Here is a 23682-nt window from a genome sequence, read left to right as displayed (position 1 = left end):
CCGACAGAAGTCCGAGCGGGCGATCGGGTCTAAACAGCGGTTGCCGTGGCACCCAGGCAGTGGACAAGTGCGGGTGCAGGAGCTCCAAACATTGCCTTACTTGGTATCCGCTTCTCGCTGAGGCTTCTTCTGCCGTTGGCGTTGCATTCGCACACACAACCATTAACCTTGAGCGAGGAGGTAATAAAGTTAAACACCATAAATAGGAATGCTGGATGGCGTTCCCGTGCAGCGTCTGGCTCATCAGGGTGTAATGGGAACCAGGGGAGGAGGAGGCGGAGGGGAGTGTTGTGCTGGATGTCGGTTTTGTGTTTTCCTTCGGTTTGCAGCACAGTGCATAGCTCCGCTAGGTGTGGGCTGAAAGTGTGAAGAGGGCTTAGCCGACACACACTGTGTGGTAGTTGTTGACATAGGGCTTATCTCGCCCAAATGAGTTGTTGGGTTTTGATAATACTGCTGCACACTGTTTCCCAGGCAGTTTTTTTTCTCTTGGTGGTTCAGCGGTCAGGTCATTTATGTTTGATTAGATTTCTCTGCTTAATTATAAGTCAAGCTGTGTAATGTTATTCAATACAGAACGAATTCCAACATGACAACAATTTATAACAATTTTGGGATCTTTTTTTGTTTTTAACTATAAGTGGGTGCAGGTTTCCAGAGTGGCCACTACCCTGCGTCGTTGGCCTGGTCGCTGGTTGTGTGTTTTCTCCCCTGATCAGCGTGCCTCCCCCCCCCCACTGGGTGGTCTGCACCAGCGTTACCTTCTCCCCCTGCTGCTCTGTGCTTTGCTTTATCTGTTGTTTATCACACACACGCACGCACAAACACACGCACACACACACACATATACACACACACATGCACAGAGGCTGTTCGTTAAGTGGGCAAAATATGCTGTGTTTTTTGTCTCACTCCCACGTGTGACTCACCTGATGCTTGTGGACCCGCTGACATCACGCCAAGTTTATCTCGTCTGCAACACACACACACACACACACACACACACACACGCTTAGACACACACACACACACACACACATACACGCTCAGACACACACACAAACACACAAGAAACAAACACAAATGCTTATGCTGCATACAAATACACAAGGTTATACGGTTTACTTTTACAGGCTAAGTAACAGTTTAGGAATGAAGGAGAAGGTCTCTCTGGTACATTGTGCACTGTGTGTGTGTGCAGAGCCGGCGGGATCTGTTCCCTCGGTGTTTACCAGTATCTGATGGGCATCTCATGACTGTGTTTTTTCTGGCTGGGCGCGAGGCAGAGAGAAAAAAAAAAAGTGTTAGTGGAGAAAATGGAATCATTGGGTCACGTGAAAAGCCCTTGTAGTTGAGTGGTATTAGCGTGCATGAACACGTGCGCCGTGCATGTGTGTGAGAAAACAATCTGGTTCACCTTTCATCCATTTGTGAGCCCGGAGGGCTCTGCTTTTGATGATACGAGAAGTGTACGCAGCCCAGAGTTTGATGAAATTAGAGTGAAACACGTAAACATCAACGAGACCTACTACCATCTGTCTGTCTGTCTGCCGGTGTCTGTGTTCGTCTGTGTCCGTCCCGCTCCCTGTCCGTCTTATCTCGCTTTCCCCTCTAATGCCAAGCATGTGACTGGAGTCCTGATGAGAGTTTCCTGCCGTGTGTGTTCAGCGCTCATTACACCATGTGCGAACCGCAGGGCGACTGATAACAGAGACACAATCTGCAACCAGGAGCCCTGAACCGATGAGCAGCTCAGGGGAGTGTTCTCCGGGAGCGCCCAACGCACCTACACTCCCTAAATATTTCTCTTGGCTCTTTCTAATTCGCCCATTAGGAACCCTGAGACACCAGAGAGAGTCCTGACACGGCAAAACATGTTTACCCTTCGCCGAGCTAGAAGAAGAAGGAGTAAATCAAGTTAATAATCATTGTAAGCAAGGGACGTTTGATATGAGGAGCCTCGGCAGTTATCACAGTAGGAGACTGATTTGACCGGGCATGAACTGGAACACACGCACACGCACACGCACACACACACACACACACACACACACACACACACACACATATATCTCTGTATAGGTCTCTATAACTCTCCATATGTAGACACTAAGTGTATGTATGTATGTATCTATAAGGTGGTCTATGCTGAGCAACAAATTAGCGCAGCCTTTTTTGGTGTTGTGGACCTAGCAAAAGCCTGCCCGGGGAAGTTGTTTATTTACATAATAGTCGGATGGAAACTTGGCTAGCGGTGTAGCGCTAGCGATTCATCAGGCGATGCGCATCCCTGTAAACTGAGGCCTCGTCGTCCTGTAGCAACGTGCGGGAGAACCGGTCGACCGTTTCAGGTTGGATCCGGGCCCGTTCTTCTTCACAACGGCCATTTTCCCCCCCCAATAAGCTGATTTCCCTGGAGGGCCCGGAGTTGGTTGAGACCTGTTAAAATAACTCTTGGGTTGCTAATTTCAACGCAGAAGCCGGATTATGGTTTGCCTTTGCAAAAGCTTAGCCATAAAGCTCTCCAGTGAACGTTAAAACTGTGACTCTGAGAGGAAATCCACTTTAAATGAGAGTGTGAGTGAGTGTGAGAGGCCCAGTTAGTGGATTGTTTTCTTGGGAGATTGAGAGCATATTTCGCGATTTAGCCGTTTGCCATTTTTGTCACTGTTCTCACCGTTATAAATCGAGTGCCGATCTAGAAAAACATTGATTTTCAGTTGCAATTACCAGAAAACATCTGGTAATTGCATTTCAAGAGTATGGTGGCCCCAGGCATGTCGTCAATATCAATCTGGAATGGAGGTGAGAAGAAGGGAAGTGTGTGTGTGCTTTGGCCCTCCTTGCTCTTACTTTATACTTAATCTCTCACACAATCTTAATCCGTCTCGCTCACTCTCTCTCTATCTCTCTCTCACACACAACCGTGCCTTTATGTTCACCTACCAAAGCTACCCAGTGTTGTTCCCACAGTCATTTAATGCCACAAACTGTTTGTATGGTTCTTAAAGAGGCTATAATAGTTAGTTTTTTGTTGGCGGATTATATTCAGGGTCTTCAGTGGGTCACTTATAATGGAAGCCACTAGGGATAAAGAGCAACTTTGAAATATACAAACTCATTGTATATGTTTAGACATATACAGACTGTAAATGGTACCACCGAGACTAGCCCGCCTTGCGGTACTTATCGAGGTGGATGTGTGTGTCTGTGAGTGAGCATATTTCGTCGTCATTGAAACCACCAACCGAAATGTCTCATGTATCTTACCTTGATGCCACATGACGAAACATTCACCTTTTAGTTTGAGATCTTGGCTGTTTTGCGTCCGCTCCATAGAGCAGTGAGACTTCACATTGCACAAGCAATTCACTGAGATCTCTGCCAAACATTTTTCAATGAATCTTCAACAATGGTCATGTCATATCGTAGAAAGCATTCATTCACATGTGAATCCATATCAGGGACTTTATCTATGCACACTATTGATCCGAGCAGTTTTAAAATCATTGATCGTTGAAGTTGAGATAGACGCCGATCAATTTCATAGAATATATATTTTTTATGAGCTCTATTCTCCACAAACGTATGCTGTCAGTTGGGTATACTTTATGTTTATGAGTATTCTTCAATAATTGAACGCAGCTTCTCAAACTGTGGAAATGACTCAAAAGGCCATCCCTTATTGAGATCACGGGGAGCGGTCGGTCCAGTGAGCACAGCACTTTCCAGCTCCGTCTGGCTCTCAGCGTCCAATTGGAGCCTCATTAGTGAGACCCTGAACCGCTCAGTGAAAGAAAAGACTTTCCCTGTTTTAGACCCGTGTAACACAACCCAGTTTTATTTTTAACTGGGTTCTTTGCTCGTCTCGCAAGGCTCCGGCTTTCCCTGAAAATCCCAAACAGCGTTAATGTATACTCAGCAGCATGGGCTTAGAAATCAAATCCGCCTTTGGGTCTGATTGTGTTTGTAGATCTATAGAGAGGAACTCTGGTAGACGCTGCAATTTCCAATTCTACGCTCCGCTTGGTGCCCTGTCTCCTCCCGTCTCACCCTGCCCACATTGATTTGTTGTTGTTAAAAGACGCACACGCGTGTGACCTCACTTGTAAACCGGCTGTCGACGCAAACAGCAGAATCACAGAATGCACCGTGGCCACAACCATAACCCTGATGTAGCATCAACAAAGTGTGACGTCATTCAGGTCATCTTTAATCCCGCCGTTTTCCGACGAGGCCTCCGTGTGGTGTAGGCGCGGGACCGGGCGGAGTTTCAAGTTCTGCTCGCTGGAGCCGTGAGGTCCTTTGACTCATTCCGGCGAGAACCCAGAGCTCACACCAAGAGGACGAGACGTATTCATATGGAGCACAGCAGAACGCCTCGCCTTGGCCTGGACCCCCGGGGGGGGGGGGGCGCAGTGGAGAGCAGAGTTCTGACCGCGTGCAGAGGGGACCGCGCGTCTGATTGTGCAGACAGACGACATAATGGCATTTCCTCCTGAGGCAGTCGAGTCGTTTCTCCTGTTCCTTATGGAGACCGACAACGTGATTTGCCCCGGGACGGCGACCGCGGCCGCAGAGCCCCTTGGCAGTGCCCTTTGGCAGTGCTCCCTCCCCGCGTCAGAACCTCAGCCTTTGTTTATCTCAATCGCAACAGAGCCGACCAGCGGACCGTACCTGTGTCTTTTCTGTGTGTGTGTGTGTGTGTGTGTGTGTGTGTGTGTGTGTGTGTTGGTAAAGTCCTAGTGTCTGGCTGTAGTTCATCCTGTGCGGTCGCCAGTCTTCCTGCCGCCGTCGAGAACTCAAGAGATACCGCCGCTCCTTACACACACACACACACACACACACACACACACACACACACACACACACACACACACAGGACGTTATGACTAGACGACCTTGGTGTCTCCTCGACTTTCTTTTGCTCTCTCTCTCTCTCTCTCTCTCTCTCTCTCTCTCTCCTCTCTCTCTCTCTCTCTCTCTCTCTCTCTCTCTCTCTCTCTCTCTCTCTCTGTGTGTGGGACACACACACAGAGGACCACAAAGAGAAGAGCCATCAGAGCGACCTCGTGGCTGTGAGGTCATTGTCATCGGCCTGGCCCCAAGCTGCCGCTTCTGAACACTTTAGGCTTTAACTCGAGGAGAGAAAGACCCTCAGGCTGACCGTGAAGGGCCCGTCTTTCGTTGCTGTGTCGTTGGCCAAAAATAGGTTGCACAACTCTATTGCTGTGGCAAATAAATAGATAAATATATATATATATATATATATATATACACACACACAAAAGCTGAAGGGTTAAGGTAGGAGGAGCGAGCAGGGCTGGATGGTGTTGCAGAAGAAGTCAACTGACCTCATAGCGAAGCCTCTGTCGCTCATGAGACAGCCTCACTCAGTCAGGCCACCGTTCAGCCCAGCCGCTTTCAGCCAGTACGTCTTCTCATGTGTTCATTTAATGAGAAAGTGCACAAATATAATTTGTCCATGTCTCTCTTTACCTGATTGACTGACTCTTTGTCTCTCTCTCTCTCGGTTTCTCTCTCTCTCTCTTTGTCTCTCTCCGTCTCTGTCTGTTTCTCTCTCTCTCTCTCTCTCTCTCTCTCTCTCTCTCTCTCTCTCTCTCTCTCTCTCTCTCTCTCTCTCTCTCTCTCTGTCTCTCTCACTGTCCAGGCCGCGGTGACTTCCAGCCCCAGCTGGACAGCGCCATGCAGGATGTGAATGACAAGTACATCCTGCTGGAGGAGACGGAGAAGCAGGCCCTGAGGCGGGGCCTGATCGAGGAGCGCCAGCGCTTCTGCTGCTTCGTGGCCATGCTGCGGCCCCTGGTGGTGGAGCGTTGCGGACAACACGGGGGGGGGGGCGGCGTGGACCGTATTAACACTGTACAAAGGTCTTCAACTGTGTGGATGTGTGTGAGAATGTAGGTTAATCCTGTGTGTGTGTGTGTTTGTGTGTGTGTGTGTGTGTGTGTGTGTGTGTGCGTGCGTGCGTGTGTAAATCTAGCTGCTTTGATTCTATGATTCCATTCCTGATGAGTCGTCTAAATCCCTCCTGTGTGTGTGTGTGCGCGTGCGTGTGTTTGTGTGTGTGTGCGTGTGTGTGCGCGCACTGAAGGACGAGGAGATCTCCATGCTCGGAGAGGTCACTCACCTCCAGACCATCTCTGATGACCTGAAGGCCTTGACCTCTGACCCCCACAAACTGCCCCCCGCCAGCGAGCAGGTGAGCCTTGAGCCCCGAGTCCTGGCAGATGTAGTCATATAACTCTAACTGCTTTTAAAGCAACAATGTCATGTGACTGTAACTACTTTTAACGGCAACGGTGTGTGACGATGACGGTGAAATAATAAAAAAGTCGCTCCGTTCCAGGTTATTATGGACCTGAAGGGCTCAGACTATCATTGGTCCTTCCAGACTCCGCCCTCTTCCCCAAACGCCACCATGTCCAGGAAGTCCAGCATGTGCAGGTAGGCCCCCCCCCCCCCATTGCCAGATCCCCCCCACCACAGCCTCAGTCAGAATGCATCCCGTCGCTACAAAATGAAGCTTGCCTGCCGTTTTACATTTACATTCAGGGCGTTTAGCACTTTCATCCAAAGCGACTTCACACAAATTCACACACATTCACTCACCGTCGGCAGAGTCAAACGCGCAAGGCGACAGTCAGCTCGTCGGGGGCAGTTAGGGTTAGTTGTCCTTCTCAGGGAACATCACGACGACACTCGTAGGAGGAGCCGGGGATCGAACTAGCAACCTTTCGGTTACAAGTCCAACTGCTCTACCTTGTGACCCCCAAAATGGCTCGGGGAGTCCCCGTCCATCGGGCATCCTGAACACCGCTGACCAGCCCGCACCACCAGGCTGACCCTAACCCTGCCAGGGATATCCCTGTGCTCACAGGCGAGCGTCAACCACGACAACCGTTACCTCGCTTCACGGGTGTCTGTTGCTGACGTGACGACGATCAGAAAGTGACACGCCCGTTTAATGAGGCGAATAGCGGAGCCGCTTGCCCCCCCCCCCCCCCCCCCCCCCCTCCAGCTCCTCGGTGGTAAGAATGTGTCACATCATAAAGAGCGCTGTTATGTTTGGCCTCCGAGGCACGGTGGAGACGCAGGCCTGTTGGGAACCAATAACTGCCCCAGCAGCTGTCTGTGTGAATTATGAGCTATGAACGTATGAGGTAAATGTATCTCGACACGGAGCCCTGAAGTGATGCAGTAAGGCTTGACTGTAAAGTTATCTTTAAACGACTTTCATTCACGGTACGATCGTTTGTGAGGTTTAGCAAACTCTCACTCCTAAAGAATTCAAGTAGTTTGACTGCGAAAGTAGTTAACCTAGCTGGGAGGTTAGCAGTAATGTCAGCAAGAGTTCCATAACATAGTAAAAACACTATTTATAAATGGGTGAAGTCACTGTTTCTTTGCCTCGAGCCAATAGGCGTGGATGGAGATCTGCATGTTTAAAACCTTTCATCTTTATCGGCCTTGTATGTTCTGCCCCCCGGTGGCCAATATGAGTCAATGCAGTCCTAAAATGATGGTGGCTCCCGTATGCCACTCTCTGCTATTTGAATCGAAATAAATATACATGTGCTATACAAATGACTAGTTATCGACCGATATATCGGCCCGCTGAAAAAATCTAAAATAAAATAAAATCTGTATCGTGTCGGCCCTAAAAAAAAAAAAATCCCATATGGGTCAATCCCTACAAATTATATTTGTGAATCTCTTCCAGAGATTTTGACCCATATGGCCTAGGCTATACAGACCTTTGACTTGCTCACAGAAACATTATGTAACATGGGCTGGTATAGCACATTCTCTTCCAGACCATAATAACCGTAGTGATATGCAGGCTGTTCATCCATTGTTTTGTTTTGCTTTGCATCTGTCAACAGAAAAGCCTTGTAGTTTGAAATTGATTTCTTTGAGTAAAATGTATTTATATTAAACTATATTCAACTAATTTAAACGTTGCTCTTTTAATTCAACTATTAGAGAGCATTGTTATATGTATACTGTAACAGTTTGCTGGCCATCATCACACTTTTTAAAAGTTAAATGTCGAGGGCAAACAGAAATAATTATTCTGAAAGCAACAATAATCCTTTAAAGGTTATAACAGATCATTATATAATTCTTTATTGACTGTTAAAACCTGAAAAGCAAATTTTCGCTTGCACTGCAAAAAGCTTTTGCACTCAAAGACCAAAATGTACTGCCATAGCAGTGAACACACATACATTAACTAGTGTGAGTAATTCTTAACACAGCTTTTGCACCCAGGTCATTTTGACACAAAGTGTCCACAGTGAAAACAAAACACATTGCAGGTTCTAAGTGAGGCTTTCTGCTTTCTGTGTCAGTGTCATCATTTTGTCTCGTCATGGTTTTATTTCATTTGACTGAGTTGGTCTCCATGCCACTGCTTGCCGCTGCATCTTGGTGTGCTGTTTTAATTGTTTCCCCTCCCCCTCCCCCTTGTCACAACCCCCCCCCCCCCACCCGACCCATACACACACACACACACACACACTTCCTCCTTAATCCCCTCATTGTCGTCTCCTGACAATTCACTCCCATCTCCTCCTCTCCCCCTCCCCACCCCTTACACCACCCTCCTCTCCTCATCTCCCTCTGCCCCCCCTCTCCTCCTCCCACCTCCTCCTCTCCCTCTGTCCCCCCCTCTCCTCCTCTAACACCTCCTCCTCTGCCCCCCCCTCTCCTCCTCCTCTCCCTCTGCCCCCCCTCTCCTCCCCTCCCATCTCCTCCTCTCCCCCTCACCACCCCTTACACCACCCTCCTCTCCTCATCTCCCTCTGCCCCCCCCTCTCCTCCTCTCCCCCTCCTCCTCTTCCCCCCCCTCTCCTCCTCTCCCCCTCCTCCTCTGCCCCCCCCTCCTCCTCCTCTCCCTCTGCCCCCCCTCTCCTCCCCTCCCATCTCCTCCTCTCCCCCTCACCACCCCTTACACCACCCTTCTCTCCCCGTCTCCCTCCTCCCCCCTCCTCTCCTCCTCCCACCTCCTCCTCTGCGCTCGGCAGTAGTAGTCTGAACAGCGTTAACAGTACTGACTCCAGGGGCTCCAGCAGCGGCTCTCACTCTCATTCTCCTTCCTCCTCCTCCTCCTCCTCTTCCTCCACCTCCTCCTCCCACAACCTGCTCCACAACAACCACCACAACAACAACCACCACCACCACCACCACCACCACCACCACCGCTACCGCAGCTCTACGCTGCCCCTGCAGGCCCCGCCCCGCCTCTCCAGCATCTCCTCCCACGACTCCGGCTTCACCTCTTCCTCCCACGACCAGTACGCCCCGTCCAAGTCGCCCTCGCCCATGCTGCCCGAGGCCAAGGTAAGCCGCGGCACTCGGGTGTGGGATTGTGATTGTTTGTGTGGAAAATGTCCTCGGTCTCTGAATCTTGGTCTTTCTGCCCTGGTTGATTTCTACATGAAACGATATACAAAGACAATATCCTTGGGTGGTACGATGAGCATGGGTCCTTTGGTCCTCTCTCTTATGAGGTTTACAGTGTAAAGACGTCAACGATTTGTAATCTTGATGCCCTGCGATTTACATTAACATTTACTTTAAGGCTATTTAGCAGACGCTTTTATCCAAAGCGACCTACAATCAGTACATTTGTCAGAAGAAGGAGAAACAACAATATATCGCTCTCGGTACAGTAAGGATGTTCATAGAACCAAGCACTAACAATCACTAGGTTAACCCATTCCCTGTGTACAACAAAGATAGGTAGGATAAGACGCTACACAATGCGACTATTTACTACAAGTACGCTTGAAAGATGAAGATGAAGTTGAAAGATTTGGACTCTGATAAAGGTTGTCTGAGAGTGTGTCAGTAGTGAAGGAGTCGCCATGAAGATTTACAGAAAACAATCTAGTTTGTTTTCTGTAAAAACCCCCCACCCCAACCCTTTAAAAGAGAGTGTGGGATTCCATGCCATTGTGATCAACCATCCAGTGCCTGGTTCCCACACTAAAACGCTGGCACGGCCACGGAAATGCCAGGCCTCCTGGACAGTAGTTAAAGAGCTTGGGATCCTAGTGAAGTCATTTCCCTGTTTTGATTATAGCGTAAACGTAAGAGGAAATGAGCCTTCGCGCCGTGTCTCTCCACCGGCGGCCCAGTGAGATCCGGGTCAAGTCCAACCACGTCATTTAGGAGTCAGTCACCGTGACGGCCCTGCGGTCGGCCCTCAGGCTTCCAGAGGACTCCAAAAACCGCCCCCTCTCTGCCCCGAACCCGTCCGCCGGATTTATGGCGGTCCGAAATGAAATGTCTTCAGCCGCACACCAATCAGGACGGCTCATCGGCTGCTCGCGGTCGCATTCCGCCTGTCATCCTGCACTCATTAGCAATCAGCTCTGAGTGCCCCGGCCCCTCTCTCTCTCTCTCTCTCTCTCTCTCTCTCTCTCTCTCTCCAGTGTGTAAGGGGGGGGGGGGCGGCGCTGGTGCACTCGCAGCTGTGGTTCCTGGGCTTCGCCGGGGCCCCTGCGTGCCAAGTCTCTGCGGGTGCTCACCAGCCAAGCGGGGCAGATGTTTTACTGGCACCCGCCGGGGGTGTAGAAATACGCTCTGATGCCCCACGTTAATGGTATTGAACTGGAAGGACGCGGGTTTGGCCCCCGGCCATGCGGGGGCGGGGGCGGGGGCGGGCTCGGGCTCACTGACTGCGAGACGGCCGGGAGAAAGACCCTGGGAATGTTCCCGCCCCCACCGCCCTGACTCTCTCAGCGCAGTTATAGCCGCTGAGGTTTGCACCGGGGGGGCCAGAAACAACTGGGGCCCTCCTCCTTGGGTTTTGATGCCAAGGAAAGCACCTTGCCAAGAGCCCGGAGCAAACCCCCCCCCCCCGACCCAGAGCAGACAGACCCAGAGAAGACAGACCTCGCCGTGTCTGATGGAGGGCTGCATAGAGGTGTATCTCTCCGTAGAATATCGACTAGAAGCTGATGTTTTTGACCACGCCTCCTCTGGGAGCTGCTCAAACCCGTAGCCCACCACTCAGCGATGTTTGTTCTTTGTGGATTAAGCCACCCACTGAGAATATAAGACGATAAAGACAGCCGACAGTTGACAGTAGTTTTAGGCTCTTTGCTGCACCCACCGCTCCCCTCTTCTTCTTCTGCCACGACGTATACCGTGAATACAGAGAGAGTGAACACACTGTGGCATGTTAGTGAGTGCCCCCCCCCCTTCACCCTCTGCCGTGAGTCGTTCTCCCTCGGCCGGCTTGAGGTGACACTGCTGAGACAGTGAGAAGCTGCTTCCTCTGCTCCTCCTCCTAACAACTGGCTCCTGTCTTGTGTTATTAACCCCCTCGTCCTCCCTGTCCCATCTCCCTCTCTCCCGCTCTATCACCTCTCTTGCTATCATCACTCCCCCCCCCCCCCCCCCCCCCCCCACCCAAATTTCTCTTTCTTGCTTTTTTTCATCTTGCCCTTCTGTCTCTTTTCCAAACTCTCTTGCTCTCGCTCTCTTTTGCTCTCTCTCACTCCCTCCCTGGCTCTCTCTCCCTCCCTCTCTCCCTCCCTCCCTGGCTCCTACTCGCTCTCTCTCCCGCTCTCCCTCCCTCTCTCCCTCCCTCCCTGGCTCTTACGCTCTCTCTCTCCCCCATCTCTCTCTCTCTCTCTCTCTCTCCCTCCCTCTCTCTCTCTCTCCCTCTCTCTCTCTCTCTCTCTCTCCCTCCCTGGCTCCTGCTCCCCCCCCTCTGTCCAGTCCTGTCCCAGTTCCAGCTCCTCCGGGGCGTCGGAGGCCCCTCAGCCTCACGGCGACTGTGGTGGCTCTCCGTCCTCTGCTGCTGCTTCTGCCTCCGCCGTGCCTCCGCACACTCCCGACAAGGTGACACCCCCCACCCCCACCCCCCCCGCGACTCCTGTTTAACCCCCCCCCCCACCCCCCACGGCTCGCTATATAACCATCCCTCTGGGTACGGCCTCGCTTCTCCCTTTCAAAGTAAAAGCGTGGCGTCGGTGCTCGCGCTCTCTCTCTCTCTCACTGTCCGTGTGAAGAGGGCGGAGCCTCAGGAAGGTTCACTGAGTTTTGTGGTCCATTCAGGCCGTCCATGTTTTGGTCCTTTTGTTTGTTTGTTTGTTGTTGTTTATTTGTAGTTGTTGTTCAGAGAATGGGGACATCCATGTGGATTCCTTATTCTTTATATGATTTTAATTCTGTCATGCATTTATCATTTTTGCTCCATTCCTTTGTGTTTCTTTTTGCATTCGTGTTGTTCCTTCATTTCATTGATTTTCATTTCCCATTTTGTGTTTTCCTTTTACGTCCTGAACACTCCTCCCCCCTCCCTCCCCCCCTCCCTCCCCCCGACACACACCACCACACCCTCCCCCCCCTCCCTCCCCCCCTCCCTCCCCCCGACACACACACCACCACACCCTCCCCCCCCTCCCTCCCCCCCTCCCTCCCCCCGACACACACACCACCACACCCTCCCCCCCCTGACACACACCACCACACCCTCCCCCCCCCCCCTCCCTCCCCCCCCTCCCTCCCCCCCCCCCCTCCCTCCCCCCGACACACACCACCACACACACCCGTCCAGCTGACCAACGGCTTCGACCACTACGCCCCGGCTGCAGACTCCCCTTACCTGGCCAGCAGGCCGGGGAGTCTGGGCTCCTCCAGCGGGGCCTTCCCGCTCCTGCCCCCCTCCCCGTCCTCCTCCACCTCCTCCTCCATCTCCTCCGCCTCCGCCTCCTCCTCCACCACCACCTGCCCCTCGCGGTCGTGGCTGCGCCCCACCTCGGCCCTGCTCCCAGACTTCCCCAGCTACTGCACCCTGAGCTCCAGCATGCTGCCGTCGTCCAGGGTGCCCAGCTGGAAGGTCGGTCCCGCCGCGTCCTCCTCCTCCTCCTCCTCCTCCTCCTCCTCTGCTCTTACGTTCCCGTGGCCAACCGCCCCCCCGTGGTCTCCGCCTGTCGCTGTCAGCGGCATCCCGACGGCGGCAGCGATATTAAGGGCTCGGTTGATAGAGAAGGCCGGATGCTCAGGTCTGACCTCTAGGCAGAGAAGGGGGGGATAGCTATTTCTACCTCGCCCTGAAGTCATTTCAACCGAGGGTTTCTTTCCCAACCCTTTTTTGTTCCAAGGACCGGAATATACCCAATTATATTGGAGGACCGGTTGAACATTTGACATTTGCCTTAATTTTAGGATGCATAATCTTTTAGAATTTTTTTCAAGAAGGGTCACCTGAGACTTAAATCAACTTTTTCAGAACAATTCACAAAATGTTTCCCTTTTCTCCAATACAAATAAGTGCATGGAGTCTATGTCTTGGAGGTAATATCATGACTCATTTAGCCCAAGTTATAAAATATTACATAAAATGTTTTCTTTTGCCTTTTCTGGAAATATCGTAAGGCCAGGTTCTAACGGTTGGGACTCACTGATTTAAACCGATCAGAAACAGCGATAGCAACACCTCGTGTTATTGGGGAACAGAAGGGCCCGTCGGCAGCAGGAGAGAGTAGTAATGTGTGTGTGTGTGTGTGTGTGTGTGTGTGTGTGTGTGTGTGTGTGTGTGTGTGTGTGTGTGTGTGTGTGTGTGTGTGTGTGTGTGGACGGTAGGACTGGGCCAAGCCGGGGCCCTACGACCAGCCCATGGTCAACACGCTGCGGCGGAGGAAGGACAAGGACCACCCCCCGGTGGCGTTCGACACTAACGCCGAGGGCCGGACCAGCGCGCCGGCCACGCCCGTCTCAGCCCCGCCCCCCTCAGTGCCTGCGGTTGGCATGGCGCCCGCTGGCTACCCCCTGGACGCGGCAGAGGACCTGGGCTGCCGGCCCCTGGGGTCCTGTCCTCAGGTGAGCTGGTGGAGGCTGCTTCACGTCACGCGCTACGTGTGGGCCGTTGGAGGTCTCTACCGTAGGAACACTTTCTGTCATGGGAAGCTTTGGACCGCTTCTCTAGATAACTTGTGCCTCCTAACTTCAGCGTGCATTTCTTGCCGAACTCTATGAGCTTATAACTCAGTTATGAGCTCATAGATGTAATCAGAGTATAACTGATTATATCGGTCTTCAATCAAAATTGAAACAAAATTGTTTTTGAAATTTGTTTCAGTTGAGCTGAGCTGAGGTACTTCGACTACGAGCAAAGCAACATTTAGGTTATATTCTTACATGATCCAGCCATCGATGGGGTCATATATGTGCCAAATAATTCTTCATCTGCTGTCATTGTCTACTGTCACTAAATCCTACACACCTTTTGAATTGTACGCCAATTCTACTGCTAAGTCGTCCATATGATAGTAGAATCGTGTCCTGAAGTCTGTGCAGGTTCCCGTCCCCAGTGTGTAACGTGTTCTCCTGTGTCCTCCAGGCGGGGGAGCTAGAGGCCCACGATGAGCTGGCCCTGGCCCTGACCCGCGGCCTGCAGCTGGACACCCAGAGGTCCAGCAGGGACTCCATGCAGTGCTCCAGTGGATACAGCACCCAGACCACCACCCCCTGCTGCTCAGAGGACACCATCCCCTCGCAAGGTAGTCACTCACTCACTCACTCACTATCTCACTCACTCACTCACACACACACACGCATGCACGCACGCACGCACGCACGCATGCACGCACACACACGCACACACCAGATTAGAGTGAATTGGAGAATTCTATTAACGAATGAATGATCCAGTACCTGATTCCCACACTGAAACCCGGACACTGACAAACGTGGAGATTGTGAACGTAAATGATGTGGGTCATGTCATTAGTTCACGAATAAGCCAAGGCACCGTGCCATCCGTCTCCCATGTTTGATGCCAAGCACAAGACACATGAGGTCATCCTGACTCCATAGAGATCGAGGTCAAACCAGCATGCACTGGTGTCGAGTGTCGAGGTGTCCCTGAGCAAGACGCCTCACCCTGACTGCTCCCGGTGAGCTGGCGGTCGCCCTGCGTGGTTAACGAGGAGGAGGGCCCTATGAAACGGTAGTCGAGCTCCAAGAGTTCAGCCCAGTGCAGCATCTGTGTGTGCGTGTGCATCACTAACGCGTCCCCGCCCTGCCCTGGGCAGCATGTGGCTCCGGAGGTAGAGCGGGTTTGGCTGGTAACCGGGAGGTTACTAGTTCGATCCCCCGGGTTCCTCCTAGCTGGAGTGTTGAGGTGTCCCTGAACAAGAACGCTCACCCTGACTTCTCCCTACGGGCCGGCTGTCGCCTTGCATGGTTGACCCCTCTGTCGGTGTGCGAATGTGTGCATGAACGGGTGGATGTTCGGCAGCATTGTAAAGTGCGAAGAGTGGCCACTGGTTAGAGAAGCGCTGTACAAATGCAGTCCATGTACCACTGACCCTGCAGTGTCCGACTACGACTACTTCTCCATGGCCGGGGACCAGGAGCCGGAGCCCCAGCAGCAGCCGGACTTCGACAAGTCCTCCACCATCCCCCGCAACAGCGAGATCAGCCAGTCATACCGGCGCATGTTCCAGGCCAAGAGGCCCGCCTCCACCGCCGGCCTGCCCAGCACCCAGGCCCCCTACCCCGCCGGCCAGCCCATGTACCCCGGGGGGCCCTACCCCTCCACGCCGGTCCACACCGCCGCCACCGCCGGGGGCTACCCCCCCACCCCGACAGGTGACCTCACCACCGACCATCGTAATGCCTTAATGATAACATCGGGGAGGCCATGCAGCTGTTAATCCAGAGTGTCATTAAATGCTTACGTGAACTTCACATGATATTTTTAAAGCTGTGGTTTCTATCCTGATTTTACGAAATAAGACTGCGGCTTATTTTTCGGAGCGGCTTATTGGCCGATTTTGTCAAATAACTGCATAGTTTTCAGTGATTTGCGTTCGAGTGATGAAACAGGAATTCCTAATGCCGTCACGATGTAAAGTCAATATGCTCACAGATTAGATTAGATTAAAGACTCATTACATTAGAGGTTTGCGCCCGAAAAACATAAACTCGTAAAGATATAAACATTTGCAATCAATTTATAACTGACTAAACAAGAAAGACTCGTATTCCACAATGTGCTCTCAGTGAACGATAATTCATAGAAGAGCGGCTTTATTTTTTATAGACAAAACGGTGTCAGAGTGTGCAGAAAAAAAAGAAGGAACCAATGTATTACTTTGGCTTGGGTCTGACCCTAACCCTTCCTCTGCGTTTCCTTCACCTGACGGACCCCAGTCTCCTGCTACTCCGGCCAGGGCGTGTACTCCGGCTGCTCCTCCTCCTCCTACGGCGGGCCCGGCTCGTACTCGGCGAGCCAGGGCCCGCAGATCATCACGCCGGGCGTCGCCACCATCCGCCGCACGCCCTCCACCAAGCCGGCCGTGCGGCGCTGCGGCTCCGTGCCCGGCACGGGGCCCATCCACATCCGGACCCCCATGGTGCCCGCCTTGATCCCCACCGTGCCCGACCTGCCCCGCCTCAGCGCTGCCGCCAGCCGGGCGGAGGAGGCGGCGGCGGCGGCGGCGGCGAGCGGAGAGAGAGGGGAGGACAGCCCTCTGCCGTCTCCCGGCAGGGGCAGAGAGGCGCCGCCCGTGGCGTGCTGGAGCGGCCAGGCCTCCACCAACCCCCCGTCCTACGTCAGTCTGGGCTGCCCGCCCCCCGGCCAGCCGCCCGGCCAAGGGGCCCGGGAGGAGTGGGACGGAGAGGAGCTGATGGAGGGCGGGGCGGTGGAGGAGGAGGAGGAGGAGGGGGGCAGCATGCTGGCGGCCATCCGCAAAGGGGTGAAGCTGAAGAGGACCCCCACCAACGACCGCTCGGCGCCGCGCATGGCGTGAACACCCGTCGCGGGCGATGGCGAGAGAAGAACATGTTTGTTTGTGAGTCGACGGTCGCCCACGCCACCACCACCATCCCGCCGTCGTCATCACCACGGTGGACGCGGAGAGCAATGAAATGTACACTAGAGTATAAAAGGGCTTCCGGAGGCTTTCACGTGAGACCCCTTGCCTTTCTTTTGCACCACCTAGCATGTTCCCCTGTAGCTGCCAGCCGTCGTGCTACAGAGCGTACGCTATCAGGTATTGTCATTTAGAATACGATTCTTTGGAACTGTTTCACATGTCTAGTTCATTCACATTTATTCGGACAAGTTTGGTGAATTCCCTTCCGATATTTCGTAAAGCTTGGTTCAGGCTGAAAGCGGATGTGTCCTCAGCCAACCTCGATGAAGGCGTACATTCAGGGGCGTCTTGACTCTGGTAGAGTTAACCAGAGGGTTCTGACGGCATCCCCGTTGGATAATACTCAACGCTGTTACCAGTCTGAACGGCTGTAGACGTTGTGTTCCAGTAGAGACACTTTGATTAGCTGTTCCCTACGAGACCTTTCCATCCAGAATATCTGCAAGTGACAAAGACAGAAAATGGACGACACATGGACTTCCACGTTGGAAGTTGTTGGGTGTGAATGCAATCCATTCATTAAGAATGAAATCTAGACGCAATTGGACGTGCAGCCTAAGCCTATGGCTGGTCGGTCTACATGTTGTGTTTAGCTGCTTCAGTTCTGTCCTTCTCCCCCCCCCCCTCCCCCCACATCATTTATAGGGCCTTTCATGTACTTTTTCATAATGCCAAATTGTCTCTGTTTGGAAACAGTAAAGTAACTATAACAAATGACTTCATACAATGTGTTTTATGTTATTTCGCTCTTGTTCCACTCTACAGCAGTCACATCAGTTGTGTGAACTGCACTTTATTGCTTTCTCTTCATAACCCTACTGGTAATGAAGCTATAATGGTAAATGTAACTAGATCATGTACATTTCCAAATAAAAATACCTTTTTGCCATTACAAAATATATATTATCTTTGATTTATAAATGTAATTAAAACAAGATAGGAGGTTTAAGATTGATATTGAGCTTGGCATGTTAATGTTGCAAAGTGTTGAAATGTTAATCTGAGTTATATTCTGCAAAAAAATACTATCATGTTTATGCAATCCAATATTGTTGCTTTTTGTTTGTCGTTGGCATTGCGTTTTTTGTTTCATGGCTGTTTTATTTGCTTTCAACTTCAATCTAGATTCAAGGGCTGTTGATTAAAGTAATGGGTAGTCAATGGTACTTTCTTATAAACAAAGTCGTTCTTTGGAGACCTAATACCTTCATTGAACTGCAGCATTAAATAAGAGCAGGTAAAAAAGCAGTCGCAGCGAGGAATAGGTTTTGTTTTGTTTGGTTTCTTGCTCCGTTGAGTGTTTTTGTTCTTTGTATTATTGGAGCACTATAAGACCATGCTGAGCTATAACTAATGTAAGAAAGTGTAAATATTACTTGAGAAAATCATCAGTGAATAAGATTCGGTCAATAGTCCATGACCGCAAACAATGTTTTTGTTGTATTTATTCCCCCCACCCACCCCCCTCACTCTGTAGCTGCTCTCTTCTCTGCTCTCTCCTGTAATTTGGTTTCTGTTATCTGTATACTCTTCGGAAGAGCGGAAAGAAGTGCATTGCAAAATATATTATAGTCCAAAGTGTCCCAACATCTGCCTCCTATATCTCTGCGAACTGCTGAGAAATTTCTTCTGTTTAAGGAGTTTTTTTTGTTTACATGCAAAACAGGACCACACAATTACTGACCAAGTGCTACCATAAGGGAGAGTGCAGGTATAGTGTCCAACGGCTGTGAAATCGCCTAACTTTACAGGATTAGCTCTATGGGATCAAATTTGCATGTTCTCAAATTCGCTTTTTTTCCCTGATTTTATTAATTTTCTTTCGAGCAGATGCGAGTGAACCACTTTGCCACTAGGGGGCAGTAGTGATATATGCAACTGATTGGTTACGCTCGGTTTAGCTTTAGCGCTCTTTAATTGGCATATACTGTGTTATCGACATTAATTATGAATTACTTGACATTACATCCTCCCGGCGTCCAACATTTCAGTTATTTATGTTCATGATGCACATAGCATACGAGTTGAGGGTTTGGTTTTTTGTCCATGCTTTGTTTTCCCATTGAAGTATGTCCACTTCCTTCACCGTTATGTTTTCTACTTGTTTTATGTAAATCAGTAGCCGACAGGGTCCCCCAAAATATACAGCACTATAATTCAATTGATGATATTTAAGTTTAAGTCTGCTATAATTAGATTGTTATAATTCATATTGTACATTTTAGTTTCTATAGTGCATCTGATGGAGGTGAATTGGGAACCATATCTATTCACAGATGTGCCAATATCCCAAATGTACAATCATAAGAATATAGCATGTTCCCAAATTGCCGCTGTTCGATTAAATTGTATGAATACAAAAAACAAAGTTAAATATGATATAGAAGCACGTACCATATGTATATATATATGTATATGTATGTATGTATGTATGTGTATATATATATATGTATATATATATGTATATGTATATATGTATAGATATAAATGTATATGTATATATGTATAGATATAAATGTATATGTATATATGTATAGATATAAATGTATATGTATATATTGATGTATATCTATATATTTATGTTTATATGTGTGTGTGTATATATGTATGTGTGTGTATATATATGTGTATACGTATATACAGTATGTACACACTTTCAGAATTGCCAAATGACAGTATAACCAAGGAATACAAAGCCTATAGATTATGCAAGTCAGTAAAGCCGACTTCTAGATAGCCAATGGTAGTTTATATAGGAGAGTTGGACTCTTTCGCTCTATTTCTACGTCAAGTTCAACAGGATACGATGCGATGTGTTTTGATGAGTTTAAAGGATTGTGCTTTCTATTTTGTTTTTTGTTTAATGACTGCTTAAATGATATAATTAAAAAAAACAATGTGTTCACTCAGACTTTTAATATTTTGACCATATCTCTATACAGATATTGACATCCCTTTTCTTTGTTTGTGTTTATACTATATGAAATAGTAGATTATATGCAATGAAAAGTTAATGCAAAATCTGATATGTGCGCACCGATATTCTAAATGGCGATTGATACGATTTTTCTTCTTTAGTCCCCTTATGTGCTCACTGCTCTCAAGGACAAAGTATGACATACATGATGCAGGCCTATGCATTGGTAACCTTTTACACTAGTAAATTGCTTAAAAGAAAGCTCAACATAACCACCGAAACAGGAGATTTATTTAATTTATTAATATGAATACAGGTACTGTATTTGTTTGTGCCTTCATTTATTTTTGAGGCCCTTATAACTAATATTGAAGCATTTTATATCTCTAATATAATTACAGCATAGTCTTCATATATTTATTAGAAATACAAGAGGATTTCTAATATTGTTTTCATACATTTTGATGTTGTGCACTAACCTGGCAAATGCCTTCCGACAGTATGCAGTATGTTCTGACCTCCAGAACTAAGTCTACAGTATCAATACCATGTAGTGTTTTCTCCCGTTTTTTACAGCTGTCTGCAAGTTTACCACTGAATAATCTTTCACTTATTTTATTTTAAGAACAGAACACCATAAAGGATAAACTTCTTGCAGTTTGTTCATTCATGCTGTTGAGGGCTGTGTCCACTAGGGGACAGCAAAATGCTGATCTGGAGTGGATTAATTTCCTCTCTGCCCTCATACAGGAACTGCCGCTGTCTTTCGAGAAATGTCCTGTCAATACCTAGATACCAGATTACAATGCACAGTACAAAACTCCATATCATGAGTTCCCCCTTTCTGCTTGTTGGTGTGGAAATTGTTTCAGAGTCCTTCTTTTTTACCATTAAGTGCTTAACATGTCCCCCTAAAACTGCCCAGCGTTGCACAGAGGAGCTAAAAAGATTGTACAGTCTCTGGAGAACATCCAATATTGGCATATTGGACCTATTTACTAGACTGGGTAGCCCCGCCCATTCTGCCAGCGATTTGAGTTTGCCCTGCAGAAGGGTCTGGAGAAGAGCAATACATTTCTATATAGTTTCGATATGTTTTTGTGGGAGCCAATCACCAAGCTGGCTTTTCCCCCAGGCGAGCTAATGGCTGGTTTAACACAATGACGACAGAGAAGCGACGGCAAGCAGCCAATTGCGTACAGAGTCAATTTAACTCTGCCTATTGATCACGCCTCTTGTGCTGAAGAAAATGACAGCAGCAGCAATCTACGATTGAGCTTGGTCTGGCAATAGCCAGGCTACTAGTGGTGTATTTCATGATTCGTTTGAATGAATCAGTTCGCGTCGGTCAGTTCGTCAAGAAGAGTCGTTTATTCGTTTGTTCGTTCGTTCGCATTTCCGGTAGCGGTGAATCATGATTCTCAGTCACTGAGTCGGTCAGACTCGGCTCCTCCCTCGTACTCGTTCAAACGAATCTCGAATGCACGTTCTCAGCCGAGTCGGTCAGACTCAGCTCCTCCCTCGTTCTCATTCTCAAACGAATCACGATCGTGCAATGGTGCAAACGGTCATCAATCAACACAACATTAACTAAGTTCCTTTTAGCTGAGGAGTGCTTCATGTTCGGAATCGGGATGTTGTTGCCCGGCTGACTCTCGTGACTTCTCAGTCCTCGAGTCTTCACCGCTAAACACAGTCAGTGAACGAACGGCGACTCGTGAGTCAGCGCGACTCAGCGGCTAGTGGGTGGAGCTGGGAGTCGAGTCTCGGAGAACGAACAAGACGAACGACGACGACTGAGAGCGGCGAATCAGGTCGGTTCGTTCGTTTTAGAGTCGTTCCTTCGAACTGATTCGTTCGCGAACGAGCCACCACTACAGGCTACCTATTTACCACTAGAGCAGGGGAGGGGAACGTTCGGCCCTTGGCCCACCAAAGCCTTTCATCCGGCCCCCGGATTTTTTTGATTTTTTAAATAAAATAAAATGTTAACAAAGCATATAGCCTATCCTACAATATAGTTATACAAGCATAAGTGACAACTTTTGAACGAAATTAATAAAAGGGGAAAAAGTTTCCAAATTTCCTTTTAGTTTACTTTGGAATGTCGAGGGTCACATTTGGGATAGCCTAAACAAGTCGCAGTGTCATTTCTAAATCTAACCATTGACGGCTAGCATGGCATCCGTCAAGAAACGAAAGGTTGATAATGAATGTCGTATTTTCCTAGAAAAATGGACTAATGATTACTTCTTTGTTGAAGTAAAGGGCAGGCCAGTTTGCCTTGTAATGAAAAAGACCAACCTGGAACGTCATTACATTACTAAATATGCTAGGCTAAGTTAATTGCAGGGGCAGTTACGCAATGACAAAATAAATGCACTTAAGCAAAGTTTGGGTGCCCAACAAGCTGCTTTCACCAGACAAAATTTAGAGAGAGAAAACGTTGTGCATGCAAGTTATGTGGTGAGTGAGTTATTTTTATAGGTTAATAAACAAGTTACAAAAATGTATACGGCCCTTGATGTCAAAAATGTTCCCCAACCCTGCACTAGAGGGAGCTAGTCATTCTAGTGTCCCATGTTAATTACGTTGGTTTTAGGATTTTTTAGCATGTCTCTGAATCTTTCTTTATGACTAGGCCTATGTGCGTGGTGGGTAGTGTGTGTGTTCAGCTTTAATAACTACATAACAACTCAGCTAAGATAAAATCTACTCCTCAACTTATTGGTCAGTTATCCAGGTGCTGATGAGATGTGTGTAAATGGGGTCATCCCTATGTTCCCCGGGTCCTATGTACCCCGGTATTGGGACCCGGGGAACATAGGACCCTTTTTGGGAAAAACGGGGAACATAGGTACACTCCCGTGTAAATGGTCCTCATTTATAGCATTCATTAAGCACTTTTATACAAAGCGCTTTACAGTGTTGACTGACATTCACCCATTCATGCACACACCGACGGCAGAGTCAACCACACACATGACAGCCAGCTCGTCAGGAGCAATTAGGGTGAGGCGACTTGCTCAGGGACACCATGACACTCAGCTAGGAGGAGCTGGGGATCGAACCAGCAACCTTGTGGTTAGCAGCCAACCCGCTCCACCTCCTGATCCAATGCCGCTGTGTGTGTGTGTGTGTGTGTGTGTGTGTGTGTGTGTGTGTGTGTGTGTGTGTGTGTGTGTGTGTGTGTGTGTGTGTGTGTGTGTGTGTGTGTGTGTGTGTGTGTGTGTGTGTGTGTGTGTGTGTGTGTGTGTGTGTGTGTGTGTGTGTGGAGAGTAGAAACAGGCTATCATAACCCTGCCCTACCCCTTGAGGCAGAAATTTTGATAGTTGATGATAATGATGTTCTCTTATTTCTGAACTTTCATATAGTTATGTGAAAAAAAAACAATCACAATAAACAAAACAGTTTATTATTCTACATATTTCCTCCAGCAGTTATCATTTTTCAGTGTCTTATTAAACCATGAAATGCACAATTCTAACATTTCCTCTCCGTACTACCTCTGTTGGATCCCAACTCAAATCGTTGGGAATGAGAAATGTAACAGGAGCAAGATACGATCTCAACGCAGTTTTCCCAATCTTTATTTGGTTGTCACCCGTGTTGAACTGTAAGGTTTTGCCATGTGACCACTCAGATGTTGTTTAGTGATGAAAACACAGTTACCTCCATAGACCTATGGAGGTCTATGAGGCCCACTATACCGGCCAATCTGTCCCCATCATTCAGGCTGGCAACCAGACAAAAAAATGTTCTCTGGTCCCACTCCCCAGAGGTGTAGCACTAGAGTCTGGGCCCTATTCAAACCCTTCCTCTCTTGATCCATGTATCTC

At 49.1% G+C, this 23682-nt stretch overlaps 1 protein-coding gene across 4 annotated transcripts in view; it reads left to right on the top strand.

Moving 5' to 3' along the window:
* LOC311351540 (protein MTSS 1-like) overlaps positions 1 to 19856 on the top strand; it is a 60151-nt gene extending 40295 nt beyond the window's left edge. The window contains exons 7-16 of one of the 4 annotated variants that reach the window (XM_084471692.1): positions 5672 to 5829; positions 6116 to 6223; positions 6371 to 6468; positions 9237 to 9366; positions 11758 to 11880; positions 12599 to 12880; positions 13627 to 13863; positions 14384 to 14543; positions 15361 to 15636; positions 16201 to 19856. In XM_084471692.1, the coding sequence (XP_084327818.1) occupies positions 5672 to 5829; positions 6116 to 6223; positions 6371 to 6468; positions 9237 to 9366; positions 11758 to 11880; positions 12599 to 12880; positions 13627 to 13863; positions 14384 to 14543; positions 15361 to 15636; positions 16201 to 16799 (2171 nt within the window). In that variant the 3' untranslated portion in view covers positions 16800 to 19856. Of the gene's footprint in view, positions 1 to 5671; positions 5830 to 6115; positions 6224 to 6370; positions 6469 to 9050; positions 9367 to 11757; positions 11881 to 12598; positions 12881 to 13626; positions 13864 to 14383; positions 14544 to 15360; positions 15637 to 16200 lie in introns of all 4 variants that reach the window. The other 3 variants (XM_084471690.1, XM_084471689.1, XM_084471691.1) reach the window with 3 other exon arrangements.
* The last annotated feature ends 3826 nt before the right edge of the window (positions 19857 to 23682 follow it).

This window comes from Micromesistius poutassou (assembly GCF_964030765.1).
Source record: "Micromesistius poutassou genome assembly, chromosome: 8".
NCBI lineage: Eukaryota > Metazoa > Chordata > Actinopteri > Gadiformes > Gadidae > Micromesistius > Micromesistius poutassou.
This window is presented reverse-complemented; position numbering and strand designations above follow the sequence as displayed.